General features: G+C 37.7%; 1 protein-coding gene across 6 annotated transcripts in view; it reads right to left on the reverse strand.

The window, feature by feature from the left end:
• MED17 (mediator complex subunit 17) overlaps nt 1-24,576 on the reverse strand; it is an 86,914-nt gene that overhangs the window by 9,835 nt on the left and 52,503 nt on the right. For all 6 annotated transcript variants that reach the window (XM_077113244.1, XM_077113242.1, XM_077113240.1 and 3 more), the window contains 7 exons: nt 13,888-14,107; nt 12,033-12,169; nt 11,856-11,940; nt 11,332-11,484; nt 10,382-10,512; nt 9,369-9,553; nt 1,445-1,582 (listed from right to left, as the gene is read on the reverse strand). In XM_077113244.1, coding sequence (XP_076969359.1) covers nt 1,445-1,582; nt 9,369-9,553; nt 10,382-10,512; nt 11,332-11,484; nt 11,856-11,940; nt 12,033-12,169; nt 13,888-14,107 — 1,049 coding nt within the window. The remainder of the gene's footprint in view (nt 1-1,444; nt 1,583-9,368; nt 9,554-10,381; nt 10,513-11,331; nt 11,485-11,855; nt 11,941-12,032; nt 12,170-13,887; nt 14,108-24,576) is intronic.

Consider the following 24,576-nt stretch of genomic DNA (forward strand, 5'->3'; position numbering starts at 1 on the left):
AAGCAAATAAAGCTTGAAAACTAAGAAGTATCACAGACCTTATGAATGTTAGTGGTTTTCTTAGACTGAGTTGGGGAAGGGAATTTGGTTACATCCTACCAGGTGTTAAGTTTCAAAGAGGCTCAAACAGAGACCAAAGTCATTCTTTCATAGCTACTAGTCAATTATATTACCTTGTGATTTATAAACGCAAATCAAGTAAACTGCAACTCTGTGACTGTGGGGACAAAAGCCATTTTACCCCTTCATAGACAGGTGTCAGTGCAGTTTTCAAAGCCTAATCATATGTGGCCTCTCTCTCTAAGCCAACTGGGCAGGAAAACTCACTGCCCCCACTACGTGAGACATAACTTCCAGGGATATAAATCTCCCTGGCAATGTGGGATATGACTCCTGGGGATGAGCCGGAACCCAGCATCATGGGGTTGAGAAAGCCTTCTTGAACAAAAGAGGGTAGAGAGAAATGAGACAAAATAAAGTGCCAGTGGCTGATTTCAAACAGGGTTGAGAGATTATCCTGGAGATTATTCTTATGCATTATGAAGACATCCCTTTCTAGTTTGTGGTATATTGGAGTGGCTAGAGGGAAGTACCTGAAACTGCTGAGCAGTGTTCCAGTAGCCTGGATTCTTGAAGATGACTGTACAACTATATAGCTTTTACAATGTGACCATATGATTGCGAAAACCTTGTGTCTGATGCTTCCTTTATCCAGGATATGGACAGATGAGTAAAACAGTAAGGACAGAATATAAATATTAGGGGGGATAAGGGGTTAAAAAATTGGGTAGATTACAATACTAATGGTAATGAGGGAGAGGGATAAAGGGTATGGGATGCATGAATTTTTTCTTTTGTCTTTTTATTTCTTTTTCTGGAGTGATGCAAATGTTCTAAAAATGATCACGATGATGAATCCACAACTATGTGATAATATTGTGAGCCACTGACTGTATACTATGGATGGACTATATATGGTACGTGAAGATATCTCAATAAAAATATATTTTAAAAAGGTATAAACATAATCTGCATTAGACCCAGGATCAACACCAGACCACAGGACAGCTACAAAACCTAGGCTGTTACAGGCACAATATGGAGGGTACAGATTCTAAGATAAATGGCCCTACTCACTTCAAATACCTTAGATTTGTCCTAGCTTTTAGGCAAGAACTTAAGAACACCCCGAGTCTAAGAAGACTAGGCAGTTTTCTGCTGGGGTTCATTTTTACTGTAGCTCAAGTAAGTGACATTTACTTAATACAGATGATTTTAGATAGTCTTATCTCTGATTCTTACAAATATTACACAGTTGATATAACTGAATGGAATATTATGATACCCAAACAAAAATCAAAAGCATGACTGAGATCACTGAGCAATCATCAATACATAAAAAGCAACTTAAATTAAATGCATAACTTTTATTTTCGACACTTACTTGCATATTTGTTCATAACCTTGTGATGTGATCAGAACTTTCACACTAGATTCATAAACATCATTAATATTTGACCAGTGAGCCTGTATCTGAGGATCCTCAATGCGACTTGCTAGGCTGTCAATGGTGGCAGCAGTTCTTTTAAAGAGAAGAATTAAAAAAAATTTTTTTAGTCGCCATCTAAAATGATAGAACTACAAATCTTTTCTCAATTTTATGAAGATGTGAAAACCAAATGGTCATTTTTGGAAAATACCACCATTTAAAAAATTAAAATTTTTAAAGAAAAGTCGAAAGAACTTTCACATTGCTCAGACGTACTGATTCTTTTAACTTTACATTACAATACACACTCATGCACACACTCATGATTATCACAGCTCATGATGATTTATTACCTTTTAACACCACCCATTATCTCTTACTCAGGAAAGCTTATCAGAACACAACTGAGAATGATACTTCTAGGGTATAGAATATAAATCACTGAAAAATATCAGTACTTGATCCCTGGTAACAGATGACTTGAGACACGTACACACCTGAGACCCACTACTGTAAAGAACCATAATCATATTCAAGAGAAGCTAGAGAGACCTTTGGTACAACTGAAATCTTACACTCAAGTAGAATGCTCACCTGCCATGCAAGAGACCAGGGTTCGATTCCCTGCTCATATACCCTCCCAACTCCACCCCTATCCCTCAAAAACCCCATATATTCCAAAAAAGACAAACACGATAAATATAAATGAGAAGATTTATCAGGTGTCCATTATGTGCCAAATATTTCAATAAATGCTTTCCTGAATTACATCATTTACTCTTACTAACTCTGTGAAGTAGATACTATTATTATTTTCATTAAGAGAAAAAAGAAGTTTAGCAATGTTAAGTAACATACTGTAAGCTGAGGTATAAAACCTGGACATCTAACTCCAGAGCCAGTAATCTTGCCACTTTTATCTTATCTATACTAATCAACAGTCACCGTTTTGAAATTAATCATTAATCATCTAAATTAACCAAACTATTTAAGGCCTTCAGTTTCTAATTATCAGATTCTAGCACCCCATTAAAAAGAAATGGAAAAGTCTAAAGGAAAATGGGAAGAAATGAGAAAAGCCACTAGGGGCCAAGGATTTTATATAAACTGGTTTAGGATTTGCTCTTTTTACACTGCTTCTGCCCCAGGACTGGTTACTTTCAATCCATTCTTAATTTTATCTTCTCTATCCACAATTTCTTTTCCTGACAGTGAAGACAGGTATGTATATGAGAATGTTCATTTCAGCATTACATATATCAAAAAGCTGGAAATTAAAAAAAAAATCTACCAATTAAGAATTGGTAAAACAAATATGGAATATTCACATAATGGAGTGTTACATAACTATTTAAACATTTTTAAAAAGCATTTGATAAAAGATGAAAACGCTGCATAATATAATGAAGAGGGCATGATATAAATCTCCATGATCCCAGATTTGTTAAAAAATACATATACACATACTCTGATACATATGCATGAAAATACATTAACATGGGTGAGGGAGAGGCCAAGATGGTGGCTTAGTGAGGTGTGGGATTTAGTTCATCCCCCAGAGCAGCTAGTAAATAGCCAGGAACAGTACAGAACAAATGCTGGGGCCACATCAGTGACCAGACACACAGCATACACCAGTCTGGAAAAGCTGGACCAGCTGCAATCCCACCCAGAACCGCGAGTTCCCCAAACCGGGGAGGTCAGCACCCCCTCTCCCACAGGCTGGTTCCCGGAGGGGAAAGCAAAGACTCTAATAGCAAGGGGCTGAGCTCAAGGAAGCTCCAATAGTGGAATTAATTAACAAATTCTGACTACTAAAAATAGGCCCCCAGCTCAGCTGAAACTCAAATAAAAGCTGAGGTTGGTGGTTTTTGCCCCAGCACAGAGCAGGCAGGGCTGACAGAAAAAGAAAAAAAACAAAACAAAACAGGGATTTTTGATTGGACAGCACAAAATACTTGAAACGGTCTAGACCCAGAAGGAAAGGAGGGGGCACATAGGACCTGGAGATACACAGAGCACCGTACTAACTTAAGATCTTGATTAACAGACCCGAGGAATGGGAGTCCTACTCTGAAAAGGATTTTTCTTTTCTTTTGGCTGTGTTTCTACAGCTTGACTGCTCTTTGGATACAACTGCAGGGCTTCTCAGGCTCCAACTGCCCCAGGCAAGGGCTGAATTAAGCTTGTCTGAGAGACATAGAGACTGGTCAGGTGAAAGGAAGTAATTCCCTGGAGGCTGTGACTTCCCCAGGAGAGGGGTGGGGCCCAGTACAGGTGAATTCCCTCCCTCAAGGAATTATTCAGACCCCAGGGACTGGAAAAATAAAGCAATTAAAGCCAGCCTACAATCTCTCCTCTGTCTCAACCACGCCCCCAGCAGGGACAGTCTGCCGAAGTTAAAGGTACTGTATCACTTCATGCTGGTGGGACCCGCAGGCAGATAAGCACCATATACCAGGCAGGATAGGAAATACACAGTCTATAGGATTCATAGGAAAGTCTTTCAACCTACTGGGTCTCACCCTCAGGGCAAACTGATGCAGGTAATCTTTCCTCCTGAGGGGAGGCTAGGTTGGTATGGGAAAATCTGACTGGGGTATATAACACCTAAGTAGACCTTCCTAAGGAAAACAAAACCAAAAAAAGACACCATACAGGCAGGGCAAGAAACAAGAAAAAGGGCATAAATGAAATCAGAAAGAAAGATAGACAATAAAGATTGAGATGGTATAATCTAGGAATGCCTAGAGTGTATAATGATAGTGACTAAATGTACAAATTTTAAAATTAGTTTTTGCATGAGGAAGAACAAAGGAATGTCATTACTGCAGAGTGCTGAAAATAGATGGTAATTAATATTTTAAAATTTTGTGTGAGACTAAAGCAAAAAATATTTATTTGGTACAAAATTTATATTTTGACTAGTGCATTTCCTAATATAACTTATGTAGATAGCTTGATTGAACACTATAAGTACTTGGAACCTTGGGTAGAATATGAGATTTTGTTGGTTTTCCAGAGTGATGCTCCAATGAATCCCAGAGTGATTTGATCAGCAAGTGGAAAAGTATTTGCAAAGTCCCCTTCGGGGAATGGTGAGAACAGGGGAAAATTCAACTTCCCCAAGTTGAATTCTTGATATTCTCACAAACAGCGTGGACAACCAAAGCTATAGGCTGAGCCCCCAGTCTTGGCGTTTGTTCATATGAAACTTAATCCCACAAAGGATCGGTCAAGCCTACTTAAAATTAGGCCTAAGAGTCACCCCCAAGAGAGCCTCTTTCGTTGCTCAGATGTGGCCTCTCTCTCCAGCCAACACAACAAGCAAACTCACCACCCTTCCCCTGTCTACATGGGATATGACTCCCAGGGGTGTGGACCTTCCTGGCAATGTGGGACAGAAATCCTAGAAGGAGCTGAGACCCAGCATCAAGGGATTGAGAAAACTTCTCGACCAAAAGGGGGAAGAGTGAAATGAGACCAAGTGTCAATGGCTGAGAGATTCCAAACAGAGTCAAGAGGTTATCCTGGAGGTTATTCTTATGCATTAAGTAGATATCACCTTGTTATCCAAGATGTAATGGAGAGGCTGGAGGGAACTGCCTGAAAATGTAGAGCTGTGTTCCAGTAGCCATGCTTCTTTTTTTTTTTTTTTTTTTTTTTAAGGAAAGACAGAGAGAAGGAAGGAAGGATAGAAGGAAGGAAGGAAGGAAGAAAGGGAAACATCTTTAAACATTTTCTTGTTTTATTGTATTCTGTTTCTCAGTAGCCATGCTTCTTGATGATGACTGAACAATGATATAACTTTCATAACGTGACTGTGTGATTGTGAAAACCTTGTGTCTGATGCTTCTTTTATCTACTTTGTCAACAGACGAGTAGAACATATGGAATAAAAATAAATAATAGGGGGAACAAATGTTAAAATAAATTTAGTTTGAAATGCTAGTGATCAATGAAAGGGAGAGGTAAGGGGTATGGTATGTATAAATTTTTTTTTTCTGTTTTCCTTTTATTTCTTTTTCTGAATAGATGTAAATGTTCCAAGAAATGATTATGATGATGAATACGCAACTATGTGATGATATTGTGAATTACTGATTATATATGTAGAATGAATGATCAAACTAAAAATGTTTGCATTTTCTTTGTGTTTTTTGGTATTTAAATAAATAAATAAAAATGAGTCAAATAAATCTTAAAAAAACAAAGAAACAAGAAACAAGAACTGGAAAATTCTGATCTGTTAAACAAAACCTATTTTTTTGTTGTCTTTTTATGTCTTTTTCTGAATTGATGCAAATGTGTGGTAAATGATCATGATGATGAATATGCAACTACGTGATGATATTGTGAATTGCTAAGTGTATGTGTTGGGAATGTTTGTGCTTCTTGTAATTTTTTTTAATTAATAAAAAATTTTAAAAATTAAAATAAAAAAAATAAAACAGGCCACAAAAAAAAAAAAAAAAAAACACCTAAGCTAGAGGTCTAAAATAAGCTGAACTGAATGTCAGAAAACAGACAACAAAGTCATACAGCAAGAAAATCCTAGGTAAGAAAATGAAAATCTCCAGAACAAACTAATTAAGGAAATTAAATGCCTAGACACCAGCAAAAAATAATGAATCATACTAGGAAAACTGATGATATGGCCAATCAAAGGAATAAACCAACAATTCAAATGACACAGGAGATGAAACAATTAATTCAAGATATTCGAACAGACATGGAAAAATCTCATAAAAAATCAAATCAACGAACTGAGGGAGGATATAAAGAAGGCAAGAGACAAACAAAATGAAGAAATCAAAAGTCTGCAAAAACAAATCACAGAACATATGGGAAAGAAAGGCACAGCAGAAGAGATTGAAAAAAAAACAACAACAGAAACCTACACTAATAGATTTCAAGAGGCAGAAGATAGGATTAGTAAACTGGAGAACAGGACATGTGAAATCTGACAAGAAATAAAATACAGTGACTAAGCGATCAGCTCTGCAAGAAATACTAAAGGGAGCACTAAAGACAGATAGGAAAAGACAGTGGAAAGAGAGGTGAAGAATGTAGAAATGAAGACTATCAGTAAAGGTAAAAAGAAGAAAAATTAGATACAACATATAAAATCCAAAAGGCAAAATAGTAGAAGAAAGTATTGCCCTTATGGTAATAACACTAAATGTTAATGGATTAAACTCCCCAATCAAAAGATACAGACTGGCAGAATGGATTAAAAAGGACAAATCTACACGCTGTCTACAGGAGACGCATTTTAGACCCAAGGATAAACATAGGTTGAAAGTGAAAAGCTGGGAAAAGATATTCCATGCAAACAACAATCAGAAAAGAGCAGGAGCAGTTATACTAATACCCAACAAATTAGACTTCAAATTTAAAACAACTAAAAGAGACAAAGAAGGACCTGTATATTTAATAAAAGGAACAATTCAACCAGAAGATATAACAATCATAAATATTTATGCACTGAGCCAAAGTGCTCCAAAATACATGAGGTAAACAGTGAAAACACTGAAAATAGAAATAGATACCTCTACCCTAACAGCTGGAGACTTCAATTCTCCACTCTGAATAATGGGAGGGATTATTGAGATAATCTCAATAATGACAGAACATCTAGACAGAGGATCAATAAAGAAAGAGAGAATTTGAATAATACAATAAATGAACTAGACTTAGCAGATATTCATAGAACATTACACCCCACAACAGGATACACCTTTTTCTCAAGTGCTCATGGATCATTCTCAAGGATAGACCATATGCTGGGTCACAAAGCAAGTCTCAATAAATTTAAAAAGACTGAAATCATACAAAACACTTTCTCGGATTATAAAGGAAAGAAGTTGGAAATCAGTAATAGGCAGAGGGCCAGAAAATCCACAACTATATGGAGGTTCAACAACACACTCTTAAACAACCAGTGGGTCAAGGAAGAAGTTTCAAGAGAAATCAGTAAATATCTCAAGGCAAATGAAAATGAAAACACAAAATATCAAAATTTGTAGGATGCAGCAAAGGGAGTGCTAAGTGGGAAATTTATTGTCCTAAATGCCTATATCAAAAAAGAGCAAAAATTGAGGAACTAACTATTCACCTGGAAGAACTTAGAAAAAGAACAGCAAACTAACCCAAAAGCAAGCAAAAGGAAAGAAAAAGCAAAGATTAGAGCAGAAATAAATGCAACTAAGAATATGAAAACAATCGAGAAAATCACCACCACCAGAAGTTGGTTCTATGCGAAAGTTAGTAAGATAGATGGACCGTTAGCAAGGTTGATAAAAAGAAGAGAGAGGATGAAGATAAACAAAATCAGAAATGCAAGAGGAGACATAACCACTGACCCCACAGAAATAAAGGAGGTAATGAGAGGATACTACGAACAACTTTATGCTAATAAACTAGACAACACAGATGAGATGGACAACTTCCTAGAAAGGCATGAACAACTAACACTGACTCGAGAAGAAATAGACCTCAATAAACCAATCACAAGTAAACATGTGGGTGGTATTATACCAATAGGGTTTAATGTCTTCATTATAATTTTAATCCATTGAAATATTATTCTATAACCAGAGGGAAAAAAATAAACAGTTTTCAATTTCTATTGCTTCAAAAAATATAAATTTATAAACCACTAATGTGAAATTTAACATTGTTCTGAAGCTAGTTACTTTCTTGCACCTCATTTACTTCAGGGAATATTTAATTCCATTACCGTCAATCAGAAATTTGCAAGATTAACAATATACTCAAATTAACAACTTCTGTAATTGTATAAATGGAAAGTAACAGTAATCTACGATATAACATTTTATTGTTTACAAAGAACTATATACTTTAATTTGATCAGGTTCCTCTAGCCTCAATTGACAAAAGAACGAATGGAAGACCACAGATATTAAGTGATCTGCCCAAAGTTACTAAGCGGGAAGTTGAGCCCTGGCTTAAGCACATCTTTTACTTTAAATTCCTCACTCCTCCCACTGCATCATGCTATTGCTGCTAATGTCTTCCTAATTCATTTTACAAAAAGCTGAAGGACCCAGATTTCCATTCTAAGACTAGAGGACAACGTGATAATAAAAACATGACTATATTAACAAGAAAAAAACTGACAATATCATCCATAGAACAACAGTGTGCCCATGCCTGAAATTTTGGGGTTTCAGGAATTCTAGGCACAATTATGAATCAAGTAAAACCAGACCTATTCACCAAGTTCCAACAATGAAGCAGAATCCCATTTAACATTTTTAAAAGATACATTTATGCCAAACATGCCAAGCATGTTTAAGCAACGTATATGGAAGAAGGAAAATGAGCTTAGGAGGAACACTAACCTCGGTAAAAATCCTGGTTTTGTTAACTTTTAGCTATGTACTCTTCAGCAGGTTGCATAACTTCTCTAAACTTAAATCTTCTCATCAGTAAAAATGAGGTTTACCCTATCTAGCTCAAAGAGCATGGACTAAGTAAGTCAACACATGGGAAAGTACTTTCCAAAGTCTTAAAATGTGATAACCATAAAAAAAAAAAAAAAAGTTTAAATCAGTTCAGGAATAAGTATATCATAGATGAGTTACTGAAGAAACTATGATGCCCTAAGGCACCATCTTAGCCAGTCATCATCTCAAAATTTTAGTATCATTATTAGAGACAATATTGAGTTATGTCAGCCAAGGATCCAAGTCTCCCCTAAACTTAATAGGCCCAACCATAAGCTCTTCCACTGCAGTCACCTTCCTCTTCCTGGGGAAAAAAAAGGTTAAAGCATCCAAAAGTTACATCAGTAAATAATAAAAGCAAAAGGACTTCAGTTTCAAAGAAAAATAGTAACTTTGTTCATCCTTACCTACTCCTCAGAAAAATATGCTTTGCTTGTTTAATTATTTTTTCCAGAAGCCCTTCACTGGTCTGTAATGAGTTAATTTCATTTTTATCGAAAGCTTGAGGACCTGAAAGTCTCATTCTCTTGTGGCCAAAAGGCGCACTTGCTGGATGAGGCATCATGATGGAACTCAAAGTCTGTTTATGAAACTGTAACAACAGCCACTTTAGATGACCAATACCACATATGAAATAAATACTATACAATATTCAAACTACGCCCAGCTCACACTTAGGAAAAATGAAAGCAATGTATTTCAACCACAAATAAAGGCAATCTTGGCACACAGATAAATGCTAACATCTTTTAGAACATGCATAATGAGAATTTATAGAGACAAGTTCTTCAAGTTGTAATTCTTTAAAAGCTTTAAAATACAAAAGCATATTTCAAAAAATATCAACAGAACATATGACATCAGTAGCTATTCTATTATACCCAGGTTTCCAAACCTGGCTGCCAATCAGAAATACCTGAGAAACTTTTTAAAAATACAGATACTCAGGCATGATTACAATCAAACGGAACAGAATTTGAGGTTGGGGTGGGGGGTGAGGCTGGAATATGTATTAAGTTTCTCCAGGGACTCTTTTGAAATTAGCCTAAACTGTCAGCCAGCAATTTCTGGAGGATCTAGAAGTAGAATATGTCCTGCAGTCAAGTATCCAGCTCACAGGCTCTGGCAAGAAATTTTCCCTGATCTCCCAATCAGAAGCACTCTTCCTCTATACTATTCATTAAGTATTTCTTTTACCTTCTATATTTCTATCACTAGAAGGTATGCTTGGGACTAGGGATTGTATTCTGATTATCTCTGTATTCCCCCAGCATGTAACTGGGATCTTTAAAATCAAAAATAGACAGTGAAATTGTTGTTATGCAAGAAATCAAGACTCAGTACTGGAGGCTAGTGCATACTCATTGCCCTGGATATGCTTAACACTAATGCAAAAAAAAACCCATTATTATTTCATTACCTCTCTAATCAGTAGATGTAAATTATGTTCTAGGACATAAAGATGGTCCTCTGGACTTTGCTTCTCAGTAGCAGACTTTTGGGATTTCTTATCATTTGAGGAATGGCACAAAGAAATAGATAACTGCAAGCCTATTTATAAAAAGAGGTACAACAGATGCAAATAATTTGAAATACAAAGTGGCACTATCTGTCTTCATAAAGTATAATCACAGCCTATTAATAGACACATTCTAAATGAGAAGATTAGGCCTCATGATTAACATCTGTACAATAAAATGACTGTTCATAAATATAATAAACTACCACATATTTTAACAATTCAATTCTGTTGATCTACAATGTAGCTATTGCCCTTGAGCTATGGCTAGTTAAAGACAGGTGAAGAGAAACTATATATTAATTGTTTCTTCCTGTCTTTAGAATAAAACAAAAAACAATTTATTTTTAAAACTCAAAGTTGGTATCTGTAGGAGGAAAGACAGATACTTTTCCTAGCTTCAATGACAGCCAGGATGGAAGTTTTCACTTCTAAAACCCATTCCCTTGACAAGACCTAAAAAAGAGAATCCTCAGAATTTATGTAAAAAAAAAAACAAAAAAAATACCACACCTACTTCCAAACTGACCTCCAGGGAAAGTCCAACTGCCTTTAAACAAAATCATTAAAATCTAATTTCCACAAATTTAGGATTATAAATATTTTCTTACTGATATCTCAATTAGGCAAGATGACATAAGCCTTGAAAAATCTTCCGCAAATGATATGAGCATCAACACTTCAAAGAATTGTTGGTGAAGAATAGCTACATCAATGAAAAATTTTAACATATACTGATGTAAAAGCCAGGAGATATAGCTCTTACTTTTCCCCTAAACACTCCCCTTTTGTTCTGTTCCCCAAGATACAAAGTTCTATTTAAAAATCTCAAAAGAGATTGCTTCTCTTACTTGGAAAGGGCTGAGAAATAATCTGGTTTTTCACCACAATGTGAGGGATCTGTGATTTAATTTGAACAGCTTCCCGGGACAGTTGTGCAAAAATTTCTTTACACAAAAGAACATTTTGTGCTGCTTCTAATTTCGTCTGCCAATGTGGGGAACCTGAAAAACAGAAAATTAATGTATCAATTATCAAAATAAGCATTAACTAGCTTGAATGTGATCTGAATAAATACAACAAAAGTTCAGAAAACACTAAATTTTCCATTTCAATATGAAAAATTCTCATTCTTTTACAAAGAAAAAACTGGTAAATAAGTTCAGTCTTAAAAAAATCTGCACAGGTATTCACTAATGAGTCATTAATTAACAAATGATAGACTCTCATAACCCTCCTCCAAAAGACTGTAAAAGTACATTTCCAATAGCTGTTACTCCAAAGCACCTATTTTTCTTATCTATATTTATCTGCAGCTATTTCCAAATGTAAACTCAAATAAGACCAAACATAAGAAGACAGGGCATAACTATACCTGGTTTAGACTTGGGCAAAGGTCGTTTGAAGAGGTTAACTGTGCCAAGATCACCTATGTCAGGAGCCTGTTTTTGAATTGAAACCTATATGACAACAAAAACAAGAAAAAAAAATAGTTAGCAAATTAGCTTTTAGGCTATTAATAAGAAATTACTGAAAATATTTTGACAGATACCTTGATATATGCAGATCCCTCTAAATCACTAGGAATTTGGACATCAAGGGGACAGTAATCTTCAGGAATTTTCTTATCCAGATCAATATCTGTATTCTTAATTACTTCGAATGTCCCATGATGGGGAAAAAGAGATCCTAATGGAGTATTAAAAATAGAAAAATAAAAAAGTTATATTAATTTGGCATACACTTGATCATGATGATGAATATGCAACTATGTGATGATATTGTGAATTACTGATTATATATGTAGAATGGAATGATCAAAAGTCAAGAATGTTTGCATTTGTTATATTTTTTTAAAAATTAAAAAATTAACAACAAAAAATAATTTGGCATTCACTGATTATGTATACAATAACACTTCACACTGTGGAACATAAAGTTCCCACCAAAAACTTTTGCGTATGTAGAGGAAAAAGTAGAGGGATGGTAAGCAAAAGGAAGAAAAGAGGCAGAGGAAAACAGTTATTTACCTAAAAAAATAACTAACATTTCTTAGTCTCCTGGTATCATCATAATATGGACTTGACAGGCCATCCAAACTGTTTAATTTCACTAGAATTTTGATAAAATGGATCTACTTTTAGAAAAATACCTTCTGAGACTTAAATTTTGGATATGAATTACCTCTAGAGCTCAGCCTACATAATAAGTTGTAAATGACGTGTTCTGAATCCACTTACAGAAAAACCAGAGGATACTGCACACAACATTTTCTTTCCAACCAGTTCTTGGATTTTTATGTGATATGTTTTTTTATAGTTCAGAAGCTTGGGAAATTGCTCTGGGCTCTTGAATTATGTGTGAGTGATTAAATGTAATTGCCATTTTATAACAAGGGAAGATGTTCAAGACATTCTTGTAATTAAAAAGAGAACATCACCGAATCCTTTTATAATCATGAGTGACTGTTTTATGGACAGAGCTTAGGTAAAGCACTTGTACATAACTGTTTGCTGGAAAGAATGTATAATGTCCAGAGCAAGAAAACACTGTTTTGACAGATCAGCTATTAAAATATATGTGATTTTATTATTTTAAATTACTGTTAGTAATGCAAAATTTACCTTTAGAATTGAAAACTCCTCACTTCATATCAATGCTGGAGCAGTCACATTCTCCAGTAATTGACCTAACCACCTCAATTTACCTTCTTTTAAATTTAGAATGACAGCTTGCTCTGACAAGTGACTCCTTTTTATATAACTCCAACAGAGGATTAGTTTCAAATGCTTTGAAGATAATCCATCCTCACACACATTATCTCATTTAATCCTTACTATTTGCCAGGAATATTAACCTCATTTTACACTCAAGAAGACAAAAGTTAAATGCCAAGAGTACACAGCAATAAAGGGGCAGAGTGACATCTGAATTCTGACTCCAAGCTGGAGTTTTTTTCACTCTACAATTGTTATTTCAGTGATCAAAGCCATGGCTTCTTTCCTCATCCTTTGGTATTCAGAGCTTTTAACCCATTGACTGTAACCCCTATAAACTTTTAATTTACTGCTCCTCTGAGAAGTATTCAGCATCTTATAAGACATTGCCTTCATTATCTTGTGAAACCTGCTATTACAGCTCAACAATAAAGAATGAAAAGCTCAGCTAAAAGATATGAATTTACGATCATCAAACTTTGGTATAATCCAACAAAATACATTGCAGCTTTGGTTAAATGGGAAGAAGGGAGGCAAAGTATTTTCACCACACCTCTTCCTTTTGCCAGGAACTGAAAACAGTTTAGTAGGCTAAAGGGAAGAAAAAGAAAATAATAAGGAAGTATAAAAATATTTCCTGTATATACTACCACAAAGTGCACAGTTTTGTTGAATTACTATTATCTATACCTGCACTTCTGTAGCTCAGATCACCAAGAATTTTATCTCCAACTTTTCTAAGTTTCCAGTGTTGCCTTAATCTCAAAAGTTCAGAGTTGAAGTCTCTTTGTAGCTTATTTTCTTGATTTTCAGTAACTGATTTAGTCAATCTTTCTGCCCCTTTCAATAGGATCTGCGCTGCTCCAGCGAGTGACTTCTTTTTAGATATCAACTGCAATGTCTGAGGATTCTATCAAAGACAAGACAGAAGTGCAGTTCTGGAGTTAAAAAGAAATACTTTAGAAATTATTCATTGTTCTCAACAATAAAATATCTACTCACAAAATTTAAAAATTAAAGCAAAGCAAAGAGAAGGTGATAAAAGTATACATAAAAACATGATTAAAAAAAAAATAACAACCTTGAACTATTTCTTTGGTCAACTCACAAAAAGACCATGTTAAACCCAACACCACCACAGACTGGAAATCAGAACTCTGCCCAGTCCAAGTTAGGGTGACCTATTATATGCTGCCATGGCCCTACCACCCACTCTGTACCCTTCTGTGGCACTCATTATACTCCTTGCTTGAACATAACCTACAGGATGGCAAAAACTGTCTTTCCATGATATCCACAGAACCCAGAACAACGCCTGATACCTAACATTTGGGTCAATGCATAAATGAATGACTCCAATGAATTTAGCTATAAAATTACCCTGAATATTGAATGCTATTGAAGTACCTCTGGAATTAAGATTGAAAACACGTAGCATCAAATATGAAATGTACTTCAACAAATGCCAGTTTTTAAAAAACTGATCAGAACTCAAAATCTATGTATTATATATACATATGTAAATATTCATAATCACTACTAATTTATTTTATTAACCAGAAAACACCTCCAAAAGCCATTTTTAACAATAATAAAAAAGTTTTCTGGCTGTCTGAGAGACAAAAATCACAGTTTCATAAAAATGTCATAATACTCTTCTGATCATATCTAAGATACCCGGTTTTAGAAGTTCCTGGAAGCTCCTCACTGGGAAACAGGTAATGGACTATGAGTGAGGGGTTAGAATTCTATTTAGTCCTGGTTCTCTAACAACCACCTTTACTGCAACCTGAATACATCACAAATCTTTCTGGGCCTTAGTAAAAGGAAGGAAGCAGACTTAATTATTTCTCAGATGTCTGCCAGAACAATACTTCTAAGATTCTGGAATTAGAAATTATCATGCCATTGTATCAGTTTTTTCTTTTTTCTTTTGCTGGAGAGATGCAAATGTTCAAAAAAAAAAAAAGATCACGGTGATGAATACACAACTATATGACGATATTGTGAGCCAGTGATTTTAACCTTGTCAAGAATGTTTGTACGAAAATAAAGAAAAAAGTCGATTATGGTGATAAAAAAGTATGTAAGGTGAGTTCAACACACTCCCTATTATTTCTGGACATGAGGTTGCCTCAACTCCAACGTCATTAGTTCTCCTGTAATGTCAGGGTTCCTCAAACTTCAGTCATCCCTGCACAACCTCCTGAAATTTATTTTATCGTATTGGCATAGATCAGGTCCTGATATGCATTTTTGCTTAAATGTTCTTTAAATCAATACACTATTTTTATTTGAAGAAGTCCATTCTAAAAGAAAACCTTATAATGCCACTGTAAATGTAAAAACAGTGTTGTGCCAATTTGAATCAATTGTGTACCCTAGAGAAGCCAAGTTTTTTAATCCCAATTCAATAGCATAGGTTGGAATCTTTTGATTAGATTATCTCCACAGAGATGTGACATGGCCAGTTGTGGATATTTACATTGATCACATGGCGATGTGACTCCACCCACTCCAGGTGGGTCTTGCTTAGCTTACTAGAATCCTTTAAAGAAGGAAACATTTAGGTAAGAGAACCAGAAACGACAGAAGCCTCAGAGCTGACAGAAAGTTCACAGCAGAGCTGACACAGATGCGGGCACGTGGAGAACAGAGACACGGATATATGGAGATGCTTAGAAGCTGGCAGGCATGCCGTTAGAGGTTAAGCAAGCCAGAACCTGGAGAGAGCCAAGGGAAGCCAAGAGATGAAAACCAGCCCCGGAGAAGCACAATGAGGAACCCCCACAGGAACAGAGGCTGAAAGCAACGGAGCCCAGGAGCAAGGGACCAGCAGAGCCCAGCCATGTGACTACCCAGCTGACAGAGGTGTTCCTGACCCATCGGCCTTTCTTGAGTGAAGGTAACCTCTTATTGGTGCCTTAATTTGGACACTTTCATTTCCTTAGAACTGTAAACTTGTAACTTATTAAATTCTTCTTTATAAAAAAAAAAAAGTATGTAAGCCTTCTACATACATTCTAGCCTCCTATATTCTGGAGCAGCTAGAAGGAAGAATCTGACAGGATGGTATGGCAGCCCATGACAAACTCTGGGATCTGTCCTGTAACTACTTTTTGAAGAGTGCTTTGAAAAATATTGCTTTGGATATATGTTATATTATACAATAAAAGCAGTATAAAAAATTTTTTAAATTTATGTTTGTTCGTTGTTTACAATTAAAAATATATATATATATATACACACATAAAAAGAAATGTTCATGCCATTACATTCAGTTAATGTTACCTGCAAGTGGTTTCTTAAATTTATCATTTATTCTCCATGCCACTAACTTGGTCATGGCTCTAATGCCTGTTTTCCTTAAGGAGCTCCCAAATGGCCTCCCTAATTTCAAACTATCTTTCACCAATTCATCCCTCTACTGCTTCCTTTCCACCTTCCAATGTCCAAAAAATCGAATATACTCTTCATCAAATTTCAACAATTCTACCAATCTTTCAATGTCCTCCATGATTTGTCCTTTCTAATTTTCCAATCATGCTTTTAAATAAATTTAAAAGGCAGAATTCAGAAAACTCAAGGATGAAGGCCTATCCTACCTACATTTTAGCTATGTAATATAATTAAGGTCAGGTTAATTAACCACTCTAAGCAATTTACCAACTTTTAATAACTGTAAAATTGGAGGTTATTATAAGGGATTAAGTGAGTTCATATATGCAAAAGTCTTAAAACACTGCTCAGCAAATAGCTATTCTATAAGTATCAGCTGCTATTATTAACATTACGCTCACAATCTATGTGATCGAAGTATATCTGTGAGGGAGATAATGTGGACTAGAATGGTAGGAAGAACTCCACGTAGGTTGCCCTTGAATCAGATCCTAAAAAATGGGTATGACAATCATTACTCTGTGGCTTCTCTAATGCTATTTCCCTGACTAGGATAATAATAATAATAATATCAATAATAATAATAATGTAGTATTGGCTTAAATACTTATATGTACTAGATGTTTTTCTAAATGCTTTAATATAGCATCTCATTTAATGCTCAGAAAAACCCTAAAAGGTAAGATGTTTAAAACCTACTTATATCATTTCAAGAGGAGAAATCTAAGATAAAGAAATATCAACTTGCAAACAAGTAGGAGAGGTAGGTTGGTGTCATGGTCAGGTTCATGTGTCAACTTGGCCAGCTGGTGGTACCTATTTCTCTGGTTGGGCAAGTGCTGGGCTGTCTGTTGCTATGAGGATATTTCAAAGAATTAAATCATGATCACACCAGCAATATCCACAGCTATTCCATTTGCAATCAGCCAAGGGGAGTGTCTTCTTTAATGAGTGATGCTTAATCTAATCACTGGAACCCTTTTAAAGAGGATTCAGACCCTTCATCAGAATCGTCAGCTTCACAGCCTGCCCTACAGATTTTGGACTCTACGTTCCCATGGTTACATGAGACGCTTATATAAATTTTATATTTATGAATATTTCCTGTTGATTGTTTCTCCAGAGAACCCTATTACAACTTGGTACCAGGAGTAGGGTTCTTTAGAAATGAAATCTTAAAAATGGGTTTTTATGGATGGTTTTCTACTCTGACTGGACTCAAAGACACTAAGGACTCTCATTTTCATAATCAGAATGATATTGCCAATCCATGGGGTGAGCTGGCAAAAAAGATAGTCAAAATATCACCTTCAACTCTTCTAATGCTTCACTTGTAAGCAGCCGGGCTCTGGGGGATAATGTTTTTGACACTTCTACGGAGTTTTGTGGAAATAGGAGGTATAGAGATGTGGCTGCTCGTTGTCAGATACACTGTATACATTAATGACTGAAAGGGATGGGTTAAGGCTTCAAATGAGACGCTTAAGCACTGTCTGACAGATGTAAACATTTCTATGAGTGTCCTGAAGGAAAATCTCATTTAGTATAGCTGTAGACTTGCGATCTCAGAAAATCAGACTCAGAATCTTATTGTTAGAATAGCAACTTTACAACATACACTGAAATCTCAATCTTGCATGGTGTCTGCCGGTAAAGTGAGGGCATTAATTGGAAAGGAGTGGGACCCTGAAAAATGGGATGGTGACATACGGATCGATAATGATGTTGGTGATGAGTTTGAAACCCTAGGTCATGCTGTCTTCTCTAGATAACCCTGTAAGAATCTGCCCTGAGGACACAGCAGCCCCATCTCTAGCCTGCCTTGAGGGAATTAGCCCTAGAGTGATTAATCCTGTTTCACCAGGTGAAACTGAAAATGAATGCCCTGAAGCAAATGGCTTGGAAGATACTTCTAATTCTTTTCATGACCCATCCCCACCATCCCTCATTTCTTCCAGACCTATAACTAGGCTAAAGTTCCAACAGGCCCCTAAAGGTGAGGTACAAAGTATCACACATGAGGAGGTGTGTTATATTCCAAAAGAACTGTGTGAGTTTCCCAATTTATACAGACAGAAATCAGGGGAATATGTGTGGTAATAGATTTTAAGGGTGTGGTTATCGATAATGGTGTGAGGAATATAAGGCTGAATCAGGCTGAATTTATTGATATGGGCCCACTAAGCAGAGATTCTGCATTCAATGTCATAGTTCAAAGAGTTAGAAAAGGCATTAACAGTTTGTTTGGATGGTTGGCTGAAACATGGATCAAAAGGTGGCTGACATTACCTGAGGTTGAAATGCCAGAACTACCTTGGTATAATGTAGATGAGGGGATCCAGAGGCTTAGAGAAATTGGAATGTTAGAGTGGATTTATCATGCAAAGCCTGCTTACACCCCAGGAATGCTTGCAGGATACACCTTTTACCAGAACAGTGAGAAATAAATGTGAGACTAGTGCCATCATTCCTGAAGAGCTCTGTAGTTGCACTTCTCTGTAGGTCAGCTATTATTATGGGAACTGCAGTCACTGAGCTGGAATCCTTAAACACAATGGGAATGACCAGATCCCAAGTTGGTAGAAGCCAGGTGGCAGCACTTAATCACCAAAGACAGGGTGGATGTGGCTATTACAATAGACAGCAAAATCCAAGTAGTCAAAATAATCTGACTCACAGAGATCTGTGGTGTTGGCTAGTAAATCATGGGGTACCTAGAAATACAATAGATGGGCAGTCTACTAAATTCTTGTTCGAGCTGTATAAACAAAACAGCTTTAGGTCAAGTGAACAGAAGTCTAACCTGAATTATAAAAACACAGAATCACAGCCCCTTAATCAATTTTCAGGCTTGAGACAGTTTACAGACCCAGAGCCCCTTGAATGAAGGGGAAGTCAGGTTCCTTCGGGGGAGAACTCTGTTACACTGCCACAAATCTATACCGTTAATCTTCCTCAAAGCCTTTCCCAAGGAGATCAACAGCCATTTACCAGGGTAACTGTGCACTGGGAAAAAGAAAATGATCAAATATTTCAGGGATTATTAGACAATAGTTCAGAAGTGACATTAATTCCCGGGGGCCCAAATTTTCACTCTGGCCCACCAGTCACAGTGGGGCTTATGGAGGCCAGGTGATGGATGGAGTTTTAGCTCAGTTCATCTCACAGTGGGTCCAGCGGGCCCCCGGACCCATTCAGTAGTTATTTCCCAAGTTCCAGAATGCATAATTGGAATAGATGTACTGAGCAACTGGCAGAATCCCCACACTGGCTCTCTAACTCGGGGAGTGTGGACAATTATGTGGGAAAGGCCAAGTGGAAGCCACTAGAACTGCCCTAACTAGCAAAATAGTGAATTAGAAGCAACACTGTATCCTTGGAGGGATCGCAAAGATTAGTGTCACTCTTAAGGACTTGAAGGATGCAGGGGTGGTGATTCCCACATCCCCATTCAACTCTCCTATTTGGCCTGTGCAAAAAACAGATGGGTCTTGGAGGATGACAGTGGATTACCGTAACCTCAACCAGGTGGTAACTGCAATTGCAGCTGCTGTTCCAGATGTGGTATTACTGCTTGAGCAAATCAATACATCTCCTGGAACCCGGTATGCAGCTACTGATCTGGCAAATGCTTTTTCTCAATAGCTGTTAGTGTGCGGTATGTCGAGATTCCTTCTAAGGTGAAGGATAAGTGCTGCATCTGGCCCCTCCTACAACCAAAACAGAGGCACAATGCCTAGCCGGTCTCTGGATTTTGGTGACAACTCCTCATTTGGGTGTGCTACTCCGGCCCATTTATCGAGTGACCAGAAAAGCTGCTAATTTTGAGTAGAGACCCTGAACAAAAGGAGCTCTGCAACAGGTCCAGGCTGCTGTACAAGCTGCTCTGCCACTTGGGCCATATGATCCAGCAGATCCAATGCTGCTAGAGTGTCAGTGGCAAATAGAGGTGCTGTCTGGAGCCTCTGACAGGACTCTATAGGATAATCAGAACACAGACCCTTAGGATTTTGGAGCAAAGCTTTACCATCTGCTGCAGATAACTACTCTCCTTTTGAGAAACAGCTAACGGGCCTTAGAAGAGACTGAACGCTTAACCTTGGGCCACAAAGTCACGAGACCTGAGCTGCCTATCATGAGCTGGGTGGTGTCTGACCCACCAAGCCATAAAGTTGGCGTGCGCAGCAGCACTCCATCATAAAATGGAAATGGTATATATGAGATATGGCCAGAGCAGGTCCTGAAGGCACAAGTAAGCTACATGCGGAGGTGGCCCAAATGCCCATGGTCTCCACTCCTGCCACATTACCTTCTCCTTCCCAGGCCAGAGCTATGGCCTCTTGGGGAGTTCCTTACAGTGAATTGACTGAGGAAGAGAAAACTTGGGCTTTCTGGGGTGTCCCTGAAGAACAGCAGTGAGGGGAAAACCTCCCAGTGGGCAGAACTTTGAGCAGTACACCTGGTTGTTCATTTTGCTTAGAAGGAGAACTGGTTAGAGGTGCGTTTGTTTATCGACTAATGGGCTGTTGCTAACGTTTGGCTGGATGGTCAGGGACTTGGAAAGACCATAATTGGAAAATTGGTGACAAAGAGGTCTGGGGAACAAATATGTGGACAGACCTTTCCGAGTGGGCTAAAAACATGAAGATATCTGTGTTCCATGTGAATGTACACCACAGGGTGATTTCAGCAGAGGAAGGTTTGAATAATCAAGTGGCTAAGATGACCCTTTCTATGGATATCAGTCAGCCTCTTTCGCCAGCAACTCCTGTCATTGCCCAATGGGCTCATGAACAAAGTGGTCATGGTGGTAGAGATGGAGGTTATGCATGGGCTCAGCAATGTAGATTTCCACTCACCAAGGCTGACCTGGCTACAGCCACTGCTGAGTGCCCAATCTGCCAACAGCAGAGACCCACACTCAGCCACTGATACGGAACCATTCCCCAAGATGACCAGCCAGCTACATGGTGGCAGGTTGATTATATTGGACCACTCCCTTCAAGGAAGGGGCAGCAATTTGTTCTAATTGGAATAGACACATACTGTGCATATGGGTTTGCTTTCCCTGCAGGCAGTGCTTCTGCCAAAACTACCATCCATGGGCTTACAGAATGCCTTATCCATCGTCATGGTATTCCACACAGCATTGCTTCTGATCAAGGAACACACTTCAGAGCAAATGAACTGCGGGAATGGGCACATGCTCACAGAATTCTCTAGTTTTTCCATGTTCCCCCTCATCCAGAAGCAGGTGGATTGATAGAACAGTGGAAAGGCCTTTTGAAAACTCAATTATGGTGCCAACTAGGTGGCAATACCTTGAAGGGCTGGGATAATGTTCTCCAGGGAGCTGTGTATACTCTGAATCAGCATCCGCTGTATTGTGCTGTTTCTCCCATAACCAGGATCCATGAGTCCAGGAACCAACGGGTGGAAATGGGAGTGGCACCACTCACTATTACCCCTAGTGACTCATTAGGAAAATTTTTCCTTCCTGTCCCTGTGACCCTGAGCTCTGCTGGTCTACAGGTTTTAATTCCAAAAGGGGAGTGCTTCCACCAGGAGAAACAACAATGATTCCATTACCTGGAATCTAAGACTGCCATCTGGTCACTTTGGGCTACTCATGCCCCTGGATCAAGAAGCCAAGAAGGGGATTACATTACTGGCTGGGGTGTCTGACCCTGACTATCAGGGAGAAATAGGACTGCAACTACACAATGGAGGTAAAGTAGAGTTTTCCTGGAATATAGGAGATCCTCTAGGGCATCTTTTAGTACAACCATGCCCTGAGATTAAAATTAATGGAAAACTCCAACAACCCAATCCAAGCAGGACTACCAATGGCTCTGAAACTTCAGGAATGAAGATTTGGATCACCCCACCAGGCAAAGAACTACGGTCAGCTGAAGTGCTTGCTGAGGGTAAAGGGAAGATGGAATGGGTAACAGAAGAAGGTAGCGATAAATATGAACTACAACCATGTGATCAGTTATAGAAATGAGGAGTGTAATGCTGTTTTGTTCATATTATACTATTTAGGTTGTAAGATATCAAGTTTATGAATATTACCCAAGAACTTGCACCCTATTCGGACAGATTTAATGTGTTTCCAGTTATATGCAGGACAGTTGAGTATTGTTAGGTGAGGAAAAAAAATGCATCTTTTATTGTTTTCTACTTAGAAATTAGGTATGGTTTAGGGTGATGAATATAGCTGCCAAGTTGACAAGAGGTGGACTGTCATGGTCAGGTTCATGTGTCAACTTGGTCAGGTGGTGGCACTGTTCGTCAAGGTAAGCAAGTGCTGGCCTGTCTGTTGCTATGAGGACATTTCATGGAATTAAATCATGATCACATCAGCAACATCACAGGTGATTCCATTTGTAATCAGCCAAGGGGAGTGTCTTCTTGAATGAGTGATGCTTAATCTAATCACCGGAACCCTTTTAAGGGGGTGTCAGAAGAGACAGGCTCTCCTCCTGCTTCAGCCGGCGAGCCTCACCTGTGGAGTTCATCCAGACCCTCTGTGATGGTTTGAAATGATCTATGTACCCTAGAAAAGCCATGTTTTAATCCTAATCCCATTTTGTAAAGGCAGCCCTTTCTTCTAATCCCTATTCAGCATTGCATGTTTGAAACTGCAATTAGATCACCTCCCTGGAGGTGTGATTTAATCAAGCGTGGTTGCTAAGATGGATTAGGTGGAGGTGTGTCTCCACCCATTTGGGTGGGTCTTGATTAGTTTCTGGAGCCCTATAAAAGAGGAAACATTTTGGAGAAAGCAGGAGATTCTGAGAGAGCAGAACAACACAGCCACAAGAAGCAGAGTCCATCAGCCAGTGACCTTTGGAGATGAGAAGGAAAATGCCTCCTGGGGAGCTTCATGAAACAGAAAGCCAGGAGAGAAAGTTAGCAGATGATACCATGTTCACCACATGCCTTTCCAGATGAGAGAGAAACCCTAATTGTGTTCGTCATGTGCCATTTCACTTGAGAGAGAAACCCTGATCTTTATTTGCCTTCCTGAACCAAGGTATCTTTACATGGATGCCTTAGATTGGACATTTCTATAGACTTGTTTTAATTGGGACATTTTCTTGGCCTTAGAACTGTAAATTAGCAATTTATTAAATTCCCCTTTTAAAAGCCATTCCATTTCTGGTATATTGCATTCCGGCAGGTAGCAAACTAGAACACCCTGCATCGGAATCATCAGCTTCACAGCCTGCCATATGGATTTTGGACTCTATGTTCCCACGGTCACGTGAGACACTTTTATACATTTTATATTTACAAATATTTCCTGTTGATTTTGTTTCTCTGGAGAGCCCTAACTAATATAGTTGGTTTTACTCAACAATCTAAATACTACACATATTTCAGGGCCTGGCTCAAAGGCAGCATTCATGGAGTTCTTTCTTTTGCTTATTATTTCACTCTTAAATGAATTTTGACAATGCCATTTGTAAGTACAATAATGATGGTAGCTAATATTTACAGAGTAGCTATGTGCCAGGCATAGTACAGACAGCTGTACATGCAAAAATTACATTATCTCATAAAAAAAGTTACATTATCTCATTTTATCTGTTCAAGAATTACTTGCTGAACATCTACCATATATAAAATACAGTGCTAGGGACTGAGGTTACAGGAACAGACAAGATCAACAGGCTTCTGCTCTTCGGAGTTTACACACTAGTCCCAACAACCAACCTGAAGCAGTATAGAGGGTAAAACTGAGACTGACAGAAAATAACTTACTCAGTTAGGGCAGAGGTACAATTTGAATTCAGGTCCAACCAACTCCAAAGGCATTTTACCATCATATTACAGCCCAAGGACCCAGGCTGAAGGAACTTAAGATTTGGTAATTTTTTATAACAAAATGATAAACAGTACATAAAAAGATACCGTTTTATGCCTTTGTTTTGGACTGTTTAGTCTTTACATTTTCATTTGGACTTAATTTCA

The sequence above is a fragment of the Tamandua tetradactyla genome, chromosome 8, assembly GCF_023851605.1.
Source record: "Tamandua tetradactyla isolate mTamTet1 chromosome 8, mTamTet1.pri, whole genome shotgun sequence".
NCBI classification, from domain to species: Eukaryota; Metazoa; Chordata; class Mammalia; order Pilosa; family Myrmecophagidae; genus Tamandua; species Tamandua tetradactyla.